General features: G+C 39.7%; 1 protein-coding gene across 1 annotated transcript in view; it reads right to left on the bottom strand.

The window, feature by feature from the left end:
- The window catches only part of COL25A1 (collagen type XXV alpha 1 chain), a 517,707-nt gene that overhangs the window by 98,181 nt on the left and 401,829 nt on the right, over nucleotides 1–17,697 (bottom strand). Inside the window, exons 11-12 of the mRNA XM_062199755.1 lie at nucleotides 10,044–10,070; nucleotides 7,953–7,997 (exon numbers count right to left, since the gene is read on the bottom strand). Coding sequence (XP_062055739.1) covers nucleotides 7,953–7,997; nucleotides 10,044–10,070 — 72 coding nt within the window. The remainder of the gene's footprint in view (nucleotides 1–7,952; nucleotides 7,998–10,043; nucleotides 10,071–17,697) is intronic.

The raw sequence follows: 17,697 nt of genomic DNA, 5'->3' as shown, positions 1-17,697 counted from the left end.
TCCAGTCCTGGGCAATGTGGGCTGGTATCACATGAGTTGAACTGGGTGATGCTAACCTGCTGTACTTGTCACAGTAAGTTACGTCATTGCTGCCTTAGAGTTAATACAAACTTCAGAGTCAAGGCTATTATTTAAAGATCTAATGACATACGAACACGCTTTGTGGCTCATATTGACTGAATACTGTAGTGAGTAGAAATTTGGAGGAAAAGCTTACTACGATGACTACAACAGCCTTACGGTGGTTCACAGTACGGTGTTTCGGACATGGGATTCTCAGACCAAGGTTATCTGTAATTTCATTTGGAAGGACTGCAGCAGAAAGCCGGCCTCTTAGCCCTGCTCATCTTGAAGTCTCACGTAAAGCCACCTCATCAGCAAGGCACTCCTTGGCCTGGCTGCCCCCAGCCCCTGCATCACAGAACTTCACAGCCACGGAGATGAACAGATTCTTAGTATGATTGTTCACTTAATGTCTCTATCCCCATTATCTAAGAAGTTCCATGGTAGCACAAACAGCTTGAACTTTGGTGCTCAGAGAGTATCTGGCACTTAGGAAGGGCTGAGTAAATATTTATTGATGATTGATTTGATAAATCAATAAGTGAAACAATGCAAACATTTAAGGGATTGTTTAAATAAGTTTTTCCAAATTATGCACAAACTTAATCAGATCCAATGAATCGTTTTGTGATCTATTCTGTAAAATACTGTCTTTTGAATTAAAAGGAAAATAAACAGACTTCATGATGTCATAATTTATTCAAACACATTTGCTCCTTTGGTTGTTTTGCAACAGCCTGTGAGGAGATTCGCTCCCTCAACATCCTCCCCCCACCAATCCCAACCCCTCAACTTTTCATTCTCCCCTCTCTCAGTATTTTCATTTACTGAAAAGATAACTAGTATTAAAATTTACAGTAACAAGTCCAAATGAAGCCGGGGGAAGAGTTGGAAGGAAAAATCATACTGTAATTCTTTTTGTCAAGCCAACATTAAAAATTTCTTTCAACTAACTTTTTATTCCCCTCTAAAGGAACTTTTTTTTTTTTGACAGGCAGAGTTAGACAGTGAGAAAGAGAGACAAAGGTCTTCCTTCCGTTGGTTCACCCCCCAAATGGCCACCACGGCCGGCACTGCGCTGATCCGAAGCCAGGAGCCAGGTGCTTCCTCCTGGTCTCCCATGCGGGTGCAGGGCCCAAGCACTTGGGCCATCCTCCACTGCCTTCCTGGGCCACAGCAGAGATCTGGACTGGAAGAGGAGCAACCGGGACAGAATCTGGTGCCCCAACCGGGACTAGAACCCAGAGTGCTGGTGCCTAAGCCGGCGGATTAGCCAAGCGAGTCGTGGCGCCGGCCAGGAACTTTTAATTAATTAGGTAAACAATGGAAACAGTTCTTGTTCAGCTTAACAAGTAAAACTGAACGAAAACTCTCTTCAAGAACAGAATAAGCTTGTGTATAAAACTGCCCGAGAATGGAGCAGGTGTTTGGCCTAGCTGTTCAGATGCCATTTGGGACACCTACATCCCAAACAAGAGTTCCTGAGCCTGGGTTCCTGCTCTTCTCCCAGTTCCAGCTTCCCTCGAATGCAGACCCTCGGAGGCAGCAGGTGATAGGAGATCTAGTTTGAGTCTGTGGCTCTAGCTTTGTGGCCACTTGGGGAGTAGACCGGCAGGTAGGAACTCTTGACTCTCTGCCTCCCTCCAAAAAATAAATCAAATTTTCTAAATGCTTCACACTCAAGAGATGGAAGTGAGTTGACTTTATGAAATATTCTGTAACTGGAAGAAGGTACTTCTTTAAGAAGAAAAAACTAAAGTCCTATTATTATAGTTACTGAAGAAAAAATGGTCTTGTAATCTTGTAATTCTCATTTAACTTTAAAAGCAAATTTAATAGGTCTGTAACTCACAAAAGAACTGAACTGTTATATTTTCTTTGAATTATTAGCTAATCTGGAATCAGTAACTAATCTTTTTTTTACTCAATCTTTTTTTTAAATTTATTTATTTATTTGGAAGGCAGAGAGGCAGAAGCAGAGGCAGAAAGAGAGAGAGATCTTTCATCTGCTGGTTCACTCCCCAAATAGTCACAATGGCCACAGTTGCACTGAACTGAAGCCAGGAGCTAGGAGCTGCTTCTGGGTCTCCCACGAAGGTGCAGGGGCTCAAGGACTTGGGCCATCTTCCACTGCTTCCCTGGCCATAGTGGAGCAGCCGGGTCCTTAACCGGTGCCCATATGGATGCTGGCACTGTAGGCAGTGGCTATACCTGCCACGCCATAGCGCCGGCCCCTAAATGTCTTTCCCTTCTTAAAGTCTACCTTCACAAATTGTCACAATATATTCATATCACAATATATTCACAATATCACAATATATTCATAAATATATTGAATAGATTACTGGATAAATTCTGCTACAGGAGACTCAAGTTAAATAAACAGAAAACAATCAGATCTACAACACATTGAAATTATTCCTGGCCGGCGCTGTGGCTCAACAGGTTAATTCTCTACCTTGCGGCACTGGCACACCGGGTTCTAGTCCCAGTCGGGGTGCTGGATTCTGTCTCAGTTGCCCCTCTTCCAGGTCAACTCTCTGCTGTGGCCCGGGGAGTGCAGTGGAGGATGGCCCAAGTGCTTGGGCCCTGCACCCCATGAGAGACCAGGAGAAGCACCTGGCTCCTGCCTTCAGACCAGCGCGGTGCGCCAGCTGCAGCGCGGCGGCCATTTGGGGGGTGAACCAACGGCAAAGGAAGACCTTTCTCTCTGTCTCTCTCTCTCTCACTGTCCACTCTGCCTGTCAAAAATAAAATAAATAAATAAATAAAAATAAAAAGAAATTATTCCACAATGTAATTCAGTGTTTTAAAATAATAGAATCCAGGTAACAAACAAAAACAGTATGTTCAGCAATTATAGTAAGTGAATGAGGAATAAACAAATTATTGAGTTGATTATGTGGCCTACCGTACAGACTTGAATCAACAACTTGACCTTTGGAAGTCTGAAATCTTCAATATATCTGCCTTTTAAATATACTTAAAATAAAAAACCATTAGATGTATGCGATGAAGATTAATGTCAACTGTGAGATCCACGTGTAACAGATGGAAAAGGAATTCCAAATAGTCTAACTATGAACTAATTAAAATTTAATGTTATTTAAAAATCATACAGCTATATGACATAGAGTCAAAGATAACACACTAATATCAAGTTTTAATTTATATTTTAAAGGCTTAAAAACAATACATTCTAAAAAGCATCTGAAAGATACATGAAACAAAATCACCTTACATTTATCTTTTGTTTCAGAAAGAATCCTTATGACTCAGGGCCTCAGAAAAATCCTAGCTTTCGTAGATAATATAGTTTGGTTTTAATCCTGAAAAATCTCAACATTATTTTCAAGGCCAATCACCAATTTCATCAATCTGAATGAATGAAAAATGCTTTAGCAGAAAACAACATATTTTCAGAAAATGGTTTATTTTTCTCTCTTTGATGAAACTTAAGAGAAAAAAACTTTTTCTTTCTTAGGTGTTATTTGCCATATTTGTAATGGCTTAGAAATTGTATCCTGCCTGGAAGGGGGCATTTGGTGCAATGGTTAAGATGTTTGGGGGGCCAGAACTGTGGTGTATCAGGTAAAACTGCCACCTGCAGTGCCAGAATCCTATATGGGCACCGGTTTGAGTCCCGGCTGCTTCACTTCCAATCCAGTTGTCTGCAAATGGCCTGGGAAAGCAGTAGAAGATAGCCCAAGTCCTTGGGCCCCTGCACCCACGTGGAAAGACCCAGAAGAAATCTTGGCTCCTGGCTTTGGATTGGCATAGCTCCGGCCGTTGCGACCAATTGGGGAGTGAACCAGGGGATGTAAGACCTCTCTGTCTCTCTCTGTCTCTCTCTCTCTGTGTGTGTAACTTTGACTTTCAAACAAATAACTAAATCTTAAAAAAAAAAAAAAAAAAAAAAAAAAAAAAAAAGATGTTGCTTGGAATACCTGCATCCCGTATCAGGGTTCCAGGATTTGAATTCCAGCTCTGCTTCAGATCCCAACTTCCTACTAATGCTCACCCTAGGAGACAGTGGGTGATGGACCAAGTACTTGGGTCCCTGCCACCCATGGGAAACCTGAAGTGAGTTCTAGGCCCCTGGCTTTGGCCTGGTCCAGCCCCACCTGTTGCAGGCATTTGAGGACTGAACCAGCAGATGGCAGATCTCTCTGTGTATGAGTCTCTCTCTGCCTTTCAAATAAATATTAAAGAAGTAAACTTTTTTGAAAAGAAAAAAAAAAGAAATTATTCTCCCTTTAACCATTGCCTGAAAACAAAACTACTTTCTCAACATCAAAAGTATGTCTTTGGAAAAAGTGACATTGTAATGAAGACAATGTTTTCTCAAGACTATTTAAGAATATTAACATTTTTATAGGAAAGTTTACTATATCATTATAAGCTCTTTTCTCAGAAAAACAAGTTTTATCAATGCTCACATACTTCATCAGAGTGCCTGATTTGAGTCTTGGCTACTCCACCTCCTATCCAGCTTCCTGCTAAGAACATCCCGGCAGGCAGCAGATCACGGCTCAAGAACTTGAGTCCCTGCTACCCATGAGAGACTTGGATTGAGTTCCAGGCTCCTGGCTTGTCTGGCCCAGGCCTAGCTGAGGTGGGCACTTGGGGAGTGAATCAGTGGAAAGAAGATCTCTATCTGTCCCTTGTTCTCCCTTTGCCTTTTTTTTTTTTTTAAAGATTTATTTATTTATTTGAAAGTCAGAGTTACATAGAGAGAGGAGAGGCAGAGAGAGAGGTCTTCCATCTTCTGGTTCACTCCCCAATTGGCCGCAACAGGGCGGAGCTGCGCCAATCCGAAGCCAGGAGCCAGGAGCTTCCTCCGGGTCTCCCATGCGGGTGCAGGGGCCCAAGGACTTAGACCATCTTCTACTGCTATCCCAGGCCATAGCAGAGAGCTGGATCAGAAGTGCAGCTGCTGGGTCTTGAACCGGCAGCCAAATGGGATGCTGGCGCTTCAGGCCAAGGCATTAACCCACTGGGCCACAGCGCCGGCCCCCTCCCTCTGCCTTTCAAATCAAATGAAAAAAAAAAAAAAACCCACAAATTCTAGAGACTCAAAATATTTTATGTGCTCCAGAGCATTATGGCTCTTTTTTAACATTCTTCCTATTGTCTAGATGATCTTCTGTCTCTGTGAAGGAGACTCACATTTTTTACACTTTATTTTTGCATCAATGATATAACAAATATTATCCATGTTAAATAAGACTATGATAATACACAGTTTTAATTTTAGCTCTATGGAGTATGAAAAACAAACTGTATTTTGCTGATATTTTTTATAAAAACTTAAAATCATTTAGTTTCCCTAGATTTTATAGAAAATATTTTTAGAAATGGCACAAATACATATAACAAGACATAAAACTGCAAATATTAACTGTCTGCTTCCTTGAAATATAATTTAAACTTGGTGACTAGGACAAGAAAATGTCACATTCCTTTTTCTTTCTAAGGAAATTACATATTTCCTTTCAAAAATAAAGAATATGTTGTGTCTGAAAGAGTATATGTGACAGCTTTAAAGTTGTTTTGTTTCAGGTTATAGGTTCCTATAAATTTTCATGATTGTCTCAAAGTTGAAGAAAAAAAAAATCATGAAAGTGAAAAATTAATCTTAGTATATAAGTTTTTTCTCATCAATGCTAAAAATGGTATTTATGCTATATCTGTATTTCCTTTTTGTAAAATATTATCTTGAGTTATATCATGTAAAAATCCATCCTAGAATGGATACACTTTCAAATTTTTGCTCATGCTTTCCTCCATAACCTGCAGTTTTGTAAACAAAAAGTAGATCTTCTGTCTTTACCAGGATTGTGAAGCAACGGGATACATGGATACCCATTTTCCTAAGTGGGAAGGGGACCATACCACGGGCAGTTAACTACTGATGGCATGCGGGGTGTGGTTACCATAAGCCTTGGTGAGAGGGAACTCATTCGGGAAATAGCCTTCTTTAAAACAGATTAAACAAAATGTCTGAATTTCATAGAAATTAAGTAGAGAATTTAATAAGAATATCAAACATGATTGTAAAGGCTTTTGATTATTTTCTCATTTAATCTTCAAGTTGACCCTGAAATTAGGAACTGCTATTATCCCCTCTTACAGATGAGCAGACTGAGGCCACAGGACTCGAGGACTTTGTCGAAATTCACATAGCCTCTAAGTGGCAGCTACTTGCTCTTAGACACCTGATAGGTTTCATATTGTGGTTGTTTATTTCTTACTGATAGAGAAGACACAATGGAAAAGGCCTTGAGGAGGTTACTCCCAGTCAAGGTTGGGATCCTTAGGATTTCAGAACGTGATTCGGGGATCATGAATTTAAAGCAGTCTGGGGAGACAAGCTCATGGGTGGGTTACAGGATTTCACAAGGTCAGGCCAAGTCCCATGGCAGCTTCCTGGCTCCTGGCAGATGGGCCTAGCCCTGGGCTTTGTTGGATGCCACGGTGGCTTGCCTGGTATCTGTATAGGTTCCCGAATGGTCAGGGGCACAGAGGAGCAGAGAATACCAGACTTACCGATGAGATGCTGCAGATGCTGCGTCCGTTAGCAAGCATGTTGCATGAGTAAATGTACACATGTGCACAGACACATGCATGAAGATCTGCAGTGTTTCCTTAACATTTTATTTACCCCCCCCATTATTCGCAGTACAATAACAATAAAAGTTTAGTACCAGAGCTTGGCAAGCCTATTTAACTCCTAATCTTGCTTCACAGTAAAATGATCTTGCTTCTGGACTCAGAAGGTTTTAATAGATTCCCTCTGCGAAAATATCTTTCCTTAACTAAAGAAATAATCCATAAGATTTTTACCAAGGCTAAAATAAACTAGAGCACATTTGTTTATCACAATGGATTTTAAACATAGCATTTTCCCCATCCTCTGTATATTTATGAGAAAGACATGGCTGTATCATATACATAACTTATCAAAAAGTAATACATCCTAAATACTTAAAATGGAATATTTTCTAAGAATTTCTTCTCTTTAATCCATTTTTTAAAATTTTTCTTTGACAGTGAGAGAGAGAGAGAGAGAGAGAGAGAGAGAGAAAGGTATTCTTTTTTCTGTTGGTTCACCCCCCAAATGGCTGCCGTGGCCAGCGCGCTGTACCAATCCGAAGCCAGGAGCCAGGTACTTCCTCCTGGTCTCCCATGCAGGTGCAGGGCCCAAGCACTTGGGCCATGCTCCACTGCACTCCCAGGCCACAGCAGAGATCTGGACTGGAAGAGGAGCAACTGGGACAGAATCTGGCGCTCCAACTGGGACTAGAACCTGGGGTGCAGGCACCACAGGCAGAGGATTAGCCAAGTGAGCCGTGGCGCTGGCCCTCTTTAATCCATTTTTAAAGATTAAACTAACTTGATCATTTCACTGTAGTTTTCCTGTATTTCAAAAGTATATGTAGCATTTACATAAGCTCATAAAGTTATCATTAACATTACTGACCAGAATAATTTTATGATTTTAATGCTCTCTAAATTATTTTTTAAAATACTATACTATGCACTATAGAACATTAGGCTAAGCCTCTGCGGGGCTGGCATCCCATATGGATGCTGGTTCATGTCTCAGCTGCTCCACTTCTGATCCAACTCTCTACTAATGGACTGGGAAAGCAGTGGAAGATGGCCCAAGTGCTTGGGCCCCTGCAACAGTGTGGGAGACCCAGAAGAAGCTCCTAGCTCCTAGCTTCGGATTGGCCCAGCTCAAGCCATTGCAGCCATTTGGGGAGTGAACCAGCAGATGGAAGACCTTTCTCTCTGTCTCTCCCTCTCTGTCTGTAATTCTACTTCTCAGATAAATAAATAAAAATAAAACTTTTAAAAAAAATACTTTATTCCATTGAATTCACCTTTTGTCCATTTGTTCCTGGAATTCCAGGTGCTCCAACTGAACCCTAAGGAGACATAAGATTAAATTAATGTCTTACAAAGTATTTCAATCTATTGCATGAATTATGGCAGCCACAATTTTACCTTGCTAAAACAGGGTAAATGGAGATGATTACGATTGGGAGATGATGTTTTTCAGATCTCAGCCACTGTGCTCAAATAGTAATAATGTAGGCAGACTCCTCAAGCTTCCCCAGAAACTACAGAGCACAACTCAACTTATTTCTCAACTACACACTTATTCCTAAAATGATTTTAAATAAATTCACATCAGAAACTGAGATTTTTTTCTTTCAGAAGGCCCATAGCTCTACATTTTGCTGTTTTGAAGAAATAAATAGGTTTAGTTCCATCTGGCAAAAGCACAGCAGTAGCAGCAACTCTTGACTTTCATGAGTGTAAATACCATAAAATGAAAAGTAACTAAACTAACAACCTCGTTGTCCACAACTGAATGAGGGACCCTTGCAAACCCCAGTTTGTAGAATTTGAAGCGTTTTCCCATTGGGCTTTCAGGGAGTATGTTTAAGTTACTAACGTGTGAATACACCCATGTCTTGGAGAGCAGAATTGAAAGGCGTCACAAATGTTACACACTAGCCAGGCACAACAAAACTTGTGTACTGAAGATTTTACAGGGTATGTGTGGTATGAGCACATGCATGTGCATGAACATACAATGGGGCAATTAGGAGTGGTTGAACCTAGAAGGAGTGAGAATAAGAAAGCTAATTACCTGAGCTAATACCTGAGAAAATTGGACATTTAAGTGGATTCAGAAAGAAACATTAGCCAATATTTTCAAGGAGTGATGTCATTTCCCTCCCTTACACCTCCTTTCAGGCTCTGGAGAAATCATTTTTAAATACAATGTACTCATTCTTCCTCTAGAACTAGAAAACAGATTTTTCTCAGTAGATGCATATTAAATTTCTTTAAATAATAATGGGGAAAAGTTTTTGTAAAAGTTGCAGCAATAAGCTTAAAATTGCTCTAAAAACAGTCTACTAAAAAAAAAAGGAATAATTATATGCAAAACAAATTGAGGTAGTGAGTTCCTTAGTGTGTTCAGTGATTATACTGACTGGCAATTAAAGGACTTCCCGAAGCCTGAAGCAGTAATTTTATCCTGGACCAATGTGGATTAGGGTAGCTTTACAATTTCACACCCTGCTTAATAGAGATATTATTGCAAGGGACAAAGTGTTCCTACACACAAGTTGTCTCACAACTTGCTGGCTTCTACTTGGCTCATGGTATTAGGTTTCAACAGATGCCACATGCCCAGTGCTTGGGGGATGAAAAGTCTCCATCTTTGATGGATTCCAAAAATAAATAATAATCACTTTTCCACCTGTTAGAATACAATTGTTTTATGTAGGCTAAATATCCCCTGATACCCCCTTGTAGGGTAGGAGATTAGGAGAGAATGGGGATTTAGTGACATTTGGTTGGCAGAGGGTCATCAATTTGCCATGGACATATTTACTATTACAGCACAGGTACAATTTTAGGAGTCCTAGTTCTTCTCAATCAGAATATATCAGGCAATTCTGATGACTGATGTGGATAAAATAGAAACGACATTTAGGAAGTCGTTTTTTGGGTTATCTCAGCAAAAGATGACGCTAACGGGTTGCTTGAATGTAGTGAACCAAGCCATAGTCAGATCCTTTGTTCTGGTCAGTTCCATGGCCATTAGCAACCATATATTTAAGCAAGGCCACATGTTCAATTTGCAATGTCTTATGATTCTCTGCATTTTAAGTTTGGTCACAATGTTTTCCCAGTACTTGAGTTAAAAATTCAATAACCCTCGAGCTAACAGACAGCTTAAGGAGTCCGCTATGGATTTACTGAATTTGTAATAATGGAGTCAATTAGAAACCCAATGCTCACATGATATGACTGTATTATTAGCAAGCAGAATGTACAAACCAGACTAACTGCTTCAGCACGGCTTACAGTAGCTAGCACCATTCACCATGCTCGCTGGCCCTCGGGCAAGGGAGGGTATGATCACTTTCACAGTCTCCTATACAATACTCTACCTTTTGTCCTGGAGGCCCCAGAGGACCCTAAAAAAGAAAAACAATTAAATTAATGTAATAATGTAGCCAGTTATGTTTAGATGACCAATGAAAACTGTTCTGTTTTGTAAGGTTCTCTTTTCTGTACTGAAATCTGACGTTTTGCACATCAAGGAAAATGAACATTTCCAGTTGAAAGCATGAAATAGGTCAATTCTCCTCTCATTCTCTTTTGAAGAACATTAAGCATTGAGTAGGATTCTGATGTTTTTCCTCACTCCCTCCACCCCTCCCAAAAAACCCACCAATCTTTGCTGTTCTAGTACATCTATGTCTTCAAATACCTGCAAAATCTATCACATCAGTCTCATTTAGAGGTCTGGAGATACTTTTATGATAAGCAGCTACAATGCAATGAAGTTCCCCATTATAGGTCATCTGCTTCTGCAAAACTTCAGCAAATGGATTTGCAAAAGAACTAACTGAATCACATTATACACCATACATGAACATGCTTTATTCTGTTCTTCCTCTTGTGCAGTGTGGTCAATCAACCTGCACAAAAAATTGTTTACAGGGCGAAGTGGCTTCATCTGCCACTTGGGACATCCGCATCCCTTTTCAAAGCTCCCCTTAGAGTCTGGCTACAATGCTTCCAACCTACCTCCTTGTTAATGTTGCCTAGGTTGGAGCAGATTTTGGTCCAAGTACCTGAGTTCCTGCCATCTACATGGGAAACTCAGATGGAATTCGTGGATCATGGCTTCAGCCTGGCTCAGCTATGGCAATTGCAGCCATCTGGGGAGTGAATGAGTGGATGGGAAATATTCTCTTTCCTCTGTCTCTCTCACTCTATCTTTCAAATAAATAAATAAATCTTAAAAAAATACTTGCTTATAAACTAGGGAAGTTTGTCCAAGATTACTATATGTACCAGATATGTACACATTAATATATGTACACATGTGTACCAGAAGAGGGAACAAAACATGCTGCCAGCTGTCACTTAGACCATGATACTGGAGAAGGGAGAAGTAATATGTAGGAGATGAATGAGAATATTTACACAGAATGTGGAATTTTAACAGATTTTGGTTGAAAAACTGCTATTAAATCTCTAAAGTCAGTATTCAGATTCTGTTGGCCTTGCTTTAGACAAGGTATGGCTTTGGGACAGCAGAAAAGAACATGTCTATTTTAAAGTAAAAATATTAAGCACTTTCCTCCGATTCTTTCACAATTCTTTCTTCCACTTCATCCTGTCATTTCACATACAAAGCTCTTTAGTCCACCACGATTAACCAAAGGTTTGTTTATTTTCAGTGTGTGACATTTCAGTTAACCAGCATCTCTCATTCAGACCCTAGAGACTAGGGTGGCCACTACAGGAGGAACTGCTCACCCATCTTTCTTATTAAAAATATGCATATTTAGTGACCGTCAGAGAATTTGCTACCCATGGTTCTTTTGTAATCCTCACAGGAAAACTAACAACTTCCCCCCAGAATCAGCCTTGGATTACTGAATTTGCACTGTGAAAAAACAGGAATTTTTAAAAGTTCTATGTAATTAACCAACCAACGTTTAATGAGCTTGTTATCTGGTGTATCTGTATGAATCAGACATTCTCCCTATCCATCTTCCTCTCTGTGCTTAAAATTCTCCTTGTTTTAGATTTGGCAGAGAAAATAGAGCTTATCAGGTGCAAATTCCCATGACATCATATCTCTCATCAAACCAAACCTCTGTGGACTCCTTTCCCATATCAGAGGAGGAAGAGTACCACCTCCTCTATGAGGTCCATTCATCCGGTAGACTCTGGAATCCATCCTTACCCATGTCCTGTGGGATATTCTTCAATCAATTATCCTTGCATCCATATCACAGCCTCTCCTTCTCCACCAGTTCCTTCCCCTTGCGCATAAACATGTGCACTCATTTCCTCACTTGGGTAAATTGTTTGGGAAGTAAATGTTAATGCTAAGTAAAGGCAGAATATGGAGATTGGGGTGATAGGAGATCTGAGAATGAAGAAAAGGCTTGGGTTTTATCACTGTCTACGATTCCAGATTGTCTCTGGAGTATTTTACTGCTTAAAATGTTGATGTTAGAAAGGAAATCATATAACAAGGACTGCATTAATTCAATGTTTAGACTGAGAATGTGTATGTTCAATTCACAAAGGTTTGTATCCCATGGCAAACCTTACTTTGCCATTTAAAAAATATTGTTTACTAAAATTGCATATTTCATTACGTTGAGGTATAATCCTGGAACTATTTCAAATGAAAATAAGAGTAGATTTTACATGAAAATTTTCACTAGAGACTAACATATCTTCTACTTTTAAAATCTGATCTCTGTTGCATGAATCCATTGAGTCAGAGATCGGAAAGTCTCATCACACCTCTGAAATACATAAAATTATACTAGCTGCATATTTTTTATTTTTTGACAGGCAGAGTGGACAGAGAGAGACAGAGAGAAAGGTCTTCCTTTGCCTTTGGTTCACCCTCCAATGGCCGCCGTGGCTGGTGCGCTGCGACCGGCGCACCGCGCTGATCCGATGGCAGGAGCCAGGTGCTTCTCCTGGTCTCCCATGGGGTGCAGGGCCCAAGCACTTGGGCCATCCTCCACTGCCTTCCCGGGCCACAGCAGAGAGCTGGACTGGAAGAGGAGCAACTGGGACAGAATCTGGTGCCCCGACCGGGACTAGAACCCGGGGTGCCGGCGCCACAGGCGGAGGATTAGCCTATTGAGCCGCGGCGCTGGCCTAACCTTTCTTAAATTTGTGTTTTCAGTGTGCTTAAGGACTTGGATGAAGAATATCATAAATTCATTATTCACTAGTCAAACTCAGTTTATTCTTCCAAAATTAAACTCAATTCTGTATTCTAGTGTTTCAAGACTTCTAAAAAAATTATTGTTGTCCCATGATTTCACAAGTTTGCATCAAATCATTTTCCAAAACAAGGCCATACTATTTTTGGCCCATTTTTATTATTTGGTGAAGTGTTACTTTCTTAGATATTTTCTTGGAAAACACACTTGTAATTTGCATAAATTTTGTATATAATCAAGATTGAAAAATCTAATTTTTCAAGATAATATTTATATATTCATTTCTCAAGATTAAAAAATTGTAACACAGAGAATACATATACATATTAGAACAGATTAAGTCATATTGCTTTAACTTCAGAAAAGTCAACTAAAACTTGAACCTTAAAATACACTCATTTCCATTCAGGTGATGTAAAATCTATGAACTTTTCATTGAAGGTTTTGTGTAATAGACAACTTTCATGAAGTGAATGATTTTATTCAAAAGATAAAAATCAAATGAATCACTGAAAAAATCTGGATGTGCGGCAATAACCTTACTAATCTCCAGAGAAAGCTTTGTACCAAGTTTTCATGATCTTTCAGAAGACGACCGTGGAAAGTCATGCAAAACAAATTTCAGATCTTACTTGTAGACAACATATATGATTTTATTTCCTGTTTTCTCATATCCATGCTGTATTCCATAATATTCAGTATATGATGAGCAACTAATTAAACATGGTAGTTTCCATGTTGGTGGTTGTCTGTCTGTACCAAAAGCACGCAATTCAGGTTCCAGAGGGATCTTTTACTCCTCCTGCTCTGAGTCCATCGCACATTTCAGACTGCCCCTTTTGGCCTCACCTTCCTCTCCAGCCACATTATCACGCTCTTGTTCAAACCCTCTTCTCCATCAGTTAACGAATGGGACATCCACCTAATGGCCATTCTGTTTTTAGTTTCTTTCAATCCTTTAGGTACACTGCTGCCTGAGTGAGCTCCTGAGTGAGTTCAAAAGTTCATATATTTACCTTTGCTTAAATTTTCTTCAATCACTTTTGTCATAGCTTTTGAGGAGGGTCCAGGCTTTGGAAAGAGCAGGAGTTCAGGGGCTGGTGCTATGGTGCAGTGGGTTAAACTGCTGCCTGGATATTTGCACCACATATTGGCACTGGTTTGTGTCCTGGTTGTTCCATGTCTGATCCAGCTCCCTGCTAATACACACAGGAAAACAGTGGAAGAGCCTAAGTGCTTGGGACTCTGCCACCCACATGGGAGACCTAGATGAAGCTGCTGGCTCCTGGATTTGGCCTGGCTGTTGTGGCCATTTGTGGATTGAATCAACAGTTGAAAGATCTCTGTCTCTCCTTCTCTAACTCTACATTTCCAATAAATAAATAAATCTTAAGCCATACTTCCACATCTCTATACTGGTAAATGTTCCTCTAAGGGGCTTTCTTCTCTCTGGTTCTCTCTCTTGTATCTACTCCCTAATTCAGGGTTCACTGTCCCCCACCCCTATTGTTGAAGTTAGGTCTCTGTACTTGGTTCTGCAAAGCACCCTTATGATAGCACTCTTTTATACAATTTACCAGCAGTAACTGGTTACTTTATTTACTTTAAATGTCTTTTTATTTTAAAGATTTATTTGAAGGGGATGGGGGAGAGAGAGGGGGAGGGAGAGAAAAGAGGGGAAGAGGGGGAGAGGGGGAGAGAGGGGAATAGGAGGAGATGGGGAGACAGCGAGAAGGGGAGAGAAGAAGAGCTATTGGTTCACTCCCCAAACAGCTGCAACAGGTGGAGCTGGGCTCCACTATGCCATGTCGCCGGTCCCCACCTTAATATCTTTAACCATGCAGAGTAGCTGGCACATAGTTAGTGCTCAGTAAATCCTTTTTGGGTTCATTCACTTAATAGTTGTTGAATACCCACTGAATGCCAATGTTTTAAGTATTGGGAAGATAGCAGTCAACACAATGAAACAAAAATGTGTACCCTCTTGGACTCTAGAGTAAAGGGAGAAAGACAATAAACAGAAAAGTAAAATATGAAGCTGTCAGGAAGCAAGTGGTGAAACAAAGAGGGAATAGGTATTGGGAGAAGGAGATGTAGGATTTTACAAGGGAGAGTTGGTGAAGGCCTCAGTGATAAAGTGACTCTTAAACAGACCTCACAGACAGCAGGTATACGGAAGGGGGAAGAAGATTCCAGGCGCAGGGGATAGCAAGTACAAAGGCCAAGAGTTGGTCACAGGCTGAGTGTGTTCCAAGAACATCAAGGGGGCTACAGATGGATGGTCCAAAATGGAAATATGGATGGGGAAAGGGGGTTGTCTTCGTATGGCCTTAGAGGTGCTTATAAGTGCAACAGAATTTACTTTGAGTATAACAAAAATTACGGGAATGAATAAGTTAATAGAAAAGTCAGTGTGTTTTTTTTTTCTTATACATTAGGCAACAATGTCTCAAAATAGGAATGGCCTGGTGCTTCATCTCTTTGTTCACCTGTGTCATTCTAGTGCTATTGGCCTTTTCTAATAGCCTGCAGATTACCTCCAAGATTCCTAGTGTAGGAATTCAGTTCATGGTATCTACATTAAAATAGCAAAGCAAAAAACCATCTTATTTACTTGCTATTGCTAAACCAAGAGAGCTGTATATGTGCAGGCTTAAGGTGTCTAAAGTACTCCAGAAAGTCATTGTGCAAACAGCACATAGAATTACCAGTCCAAGTTAATCCTCAAAGCAGGGAGGTAAGAAGTGAGTAATTCCATGAAAATTATCCATTGGCTGTACTTTATAATTTATACTTTCTCCCTTCTGCCCCCACCCCTAGCCGCACCCCCACAAGCCTTTTCCTTGATAGACCAGGGAATGGAAAAAAAATTAATGAAATTTTCTGACACTACCAATGTTAGTACAAATTTGATTGAGGTATTAATTACTTAAACAGGATGCAAACTTTTTAAATGATGTGCTTTAGGATGTCTCTTGGGAGGTGTTCCAAGGCAAGTTCTGGTTGCCTGCTATTAGGAAATGATGTAGGGGGCGGACACAGTTCCTGTTCTGTCCCTGTTGGCTAACAGTAAAATCCGAAGTTCTGAAAGCTGCTGGTCATTTCTAGATACAAGAATATACAACCAGCTTCTGTAATTAAAAAAAAAAAAAAAACACGGGGAACAAAAGGAGGTGGTCCATCTGCGAAGGGTAGGATAAAAGCCACAAACTGTCAAGGCATTAAAAGCATTTTTTTAAAGAATTTTTTCAGGACTTAATAAAATTTAGACAAATTGAACAAAACACTTATTAAAGTCTGGCTCCACAGGGAAGGATGTTAACACATACACTCTCACTTATGGGGCCACGAAACACTAGTGCCAGACATTCTTAAGAGTTTTATCTAACAAACTTTAATTACAACTTTTTGAAAGATATTAATTGGCTCCAATGTATCACAAGATCATCAAATACATGAATTTGGTTTATAAAGAGTAAGAGGAAATTTGAAACAATGGAAATTTATCTTAAGAAGGAATCATTTACTATATATTTATATAAATTCTGTGTTTGCCTTGGACGTTTGATGTGGGAAGGCTAAGAAACAAACTCTAGCCACTATTACATATACGTCTGGAGTATAATTCAAGTGATACTGTATAAGATTCAGATTTCATAGCTTCAGTGTATGGAAATGCCAACTACAAACTACTGGGAAATATTTAGAGTATGAGAGTGTGCTGAAATGTTTTCAATATAAAAGTCAGTGATGTGATTGAAGTGGGTGTGAAGGAACAGAGCATAAACAAGAGCAAGATAGCACTGAGATGCCAGAGCCTCATCTCTTGTTTCAAGTCTTTCCTGGAGACTGTCTTCTGTCACAGTTAATCATTTATATTTTCCCAAGCAGCCCATGGCATCCATCTCCTATTAGTCTTCACTCCAAGTTTTTAATCATTCTTCAGGTGTCCACGCTCATAACTCACTTCCTTTGCAAGCCTTTGCCAATGTACCCAGACAGGGCTTGTTTTACTGTTTCTCTAGCACATTTCATCTGACTATGTTTTACTATAATAATGCATTTGTAAGTCCAGTTGACTAGGCAGCAACTTCCTCAGGTCACATATTTTACATCTTCAGCACCTAGGTTAGTGCCTAACAAATTATTGTTGGCGAAATTGAAACAGTGATTAAATATAAAAGTTATTAAATTCCACTTACCTATTCCACCATTATTTTTACCAAACATCACACCCCTACAACTGCAAAGAGCTCCTATGTTTAAGGCAGTTGTTTCTGTTCAAGTATCTGGGGATTTTGTTTCAATAACATCACTTTGTAATTTCTACTATTTGAGCAAGTCCCTCTAAAGTCTAGAGCCTACTGATAATATGTTCTGTTATTGTATTTATTCATGAATTATAGATGAAAGGAGTTCTAAGTGGATCGTTACACTTTAAAAGAAAATCCCTTCTGACTTCCCTATCTCAGATGCTAACTTTTTGTAGAAAATATTAAACCAGGGTGATTAATTTACTATTGTCATTTCTCAAAATCATGAGCCTATGACCTTTTTAAGGGAGGTCACTTAAAGCTCAGGAAATTAAAGAAGTTATACATTTTTCTCACCACTTGACAAAACCCAATGCTGAATATTGAGCATTAAGAATCACTAGCAGACAAAAGACAGATCGAGGTATGTGGAAATCTATGTTCTAATCAGGTTCAAAAACAGACTCTACCTCACCTCTCACCAGATATCCACAGTTGAAATGAACTCATTCCGTCCCTTCTAAATATTTAATAAATTATTTCTTATTCTTGAACCCAAATGGAAATGACCCAAAAAGAAA

Source organism: Lepus europaeus, chromosome 8 (assembly GCF_033115175.1).
Source record: "Lepus europaeus isolate LE1 chromosome 8, mLepTim1.pri, whole genome shotgun sequence".
NCBI lineage: Eukaryota > Metazoa > Chordata > Mammalia > Lagomorpha > Leporidae > Lepus > Lepus europaeus.
Note: the sequence above shows the minus strand (reverse complement) of the source record. Positions and strands in the feature narration are given on the sequence as shown.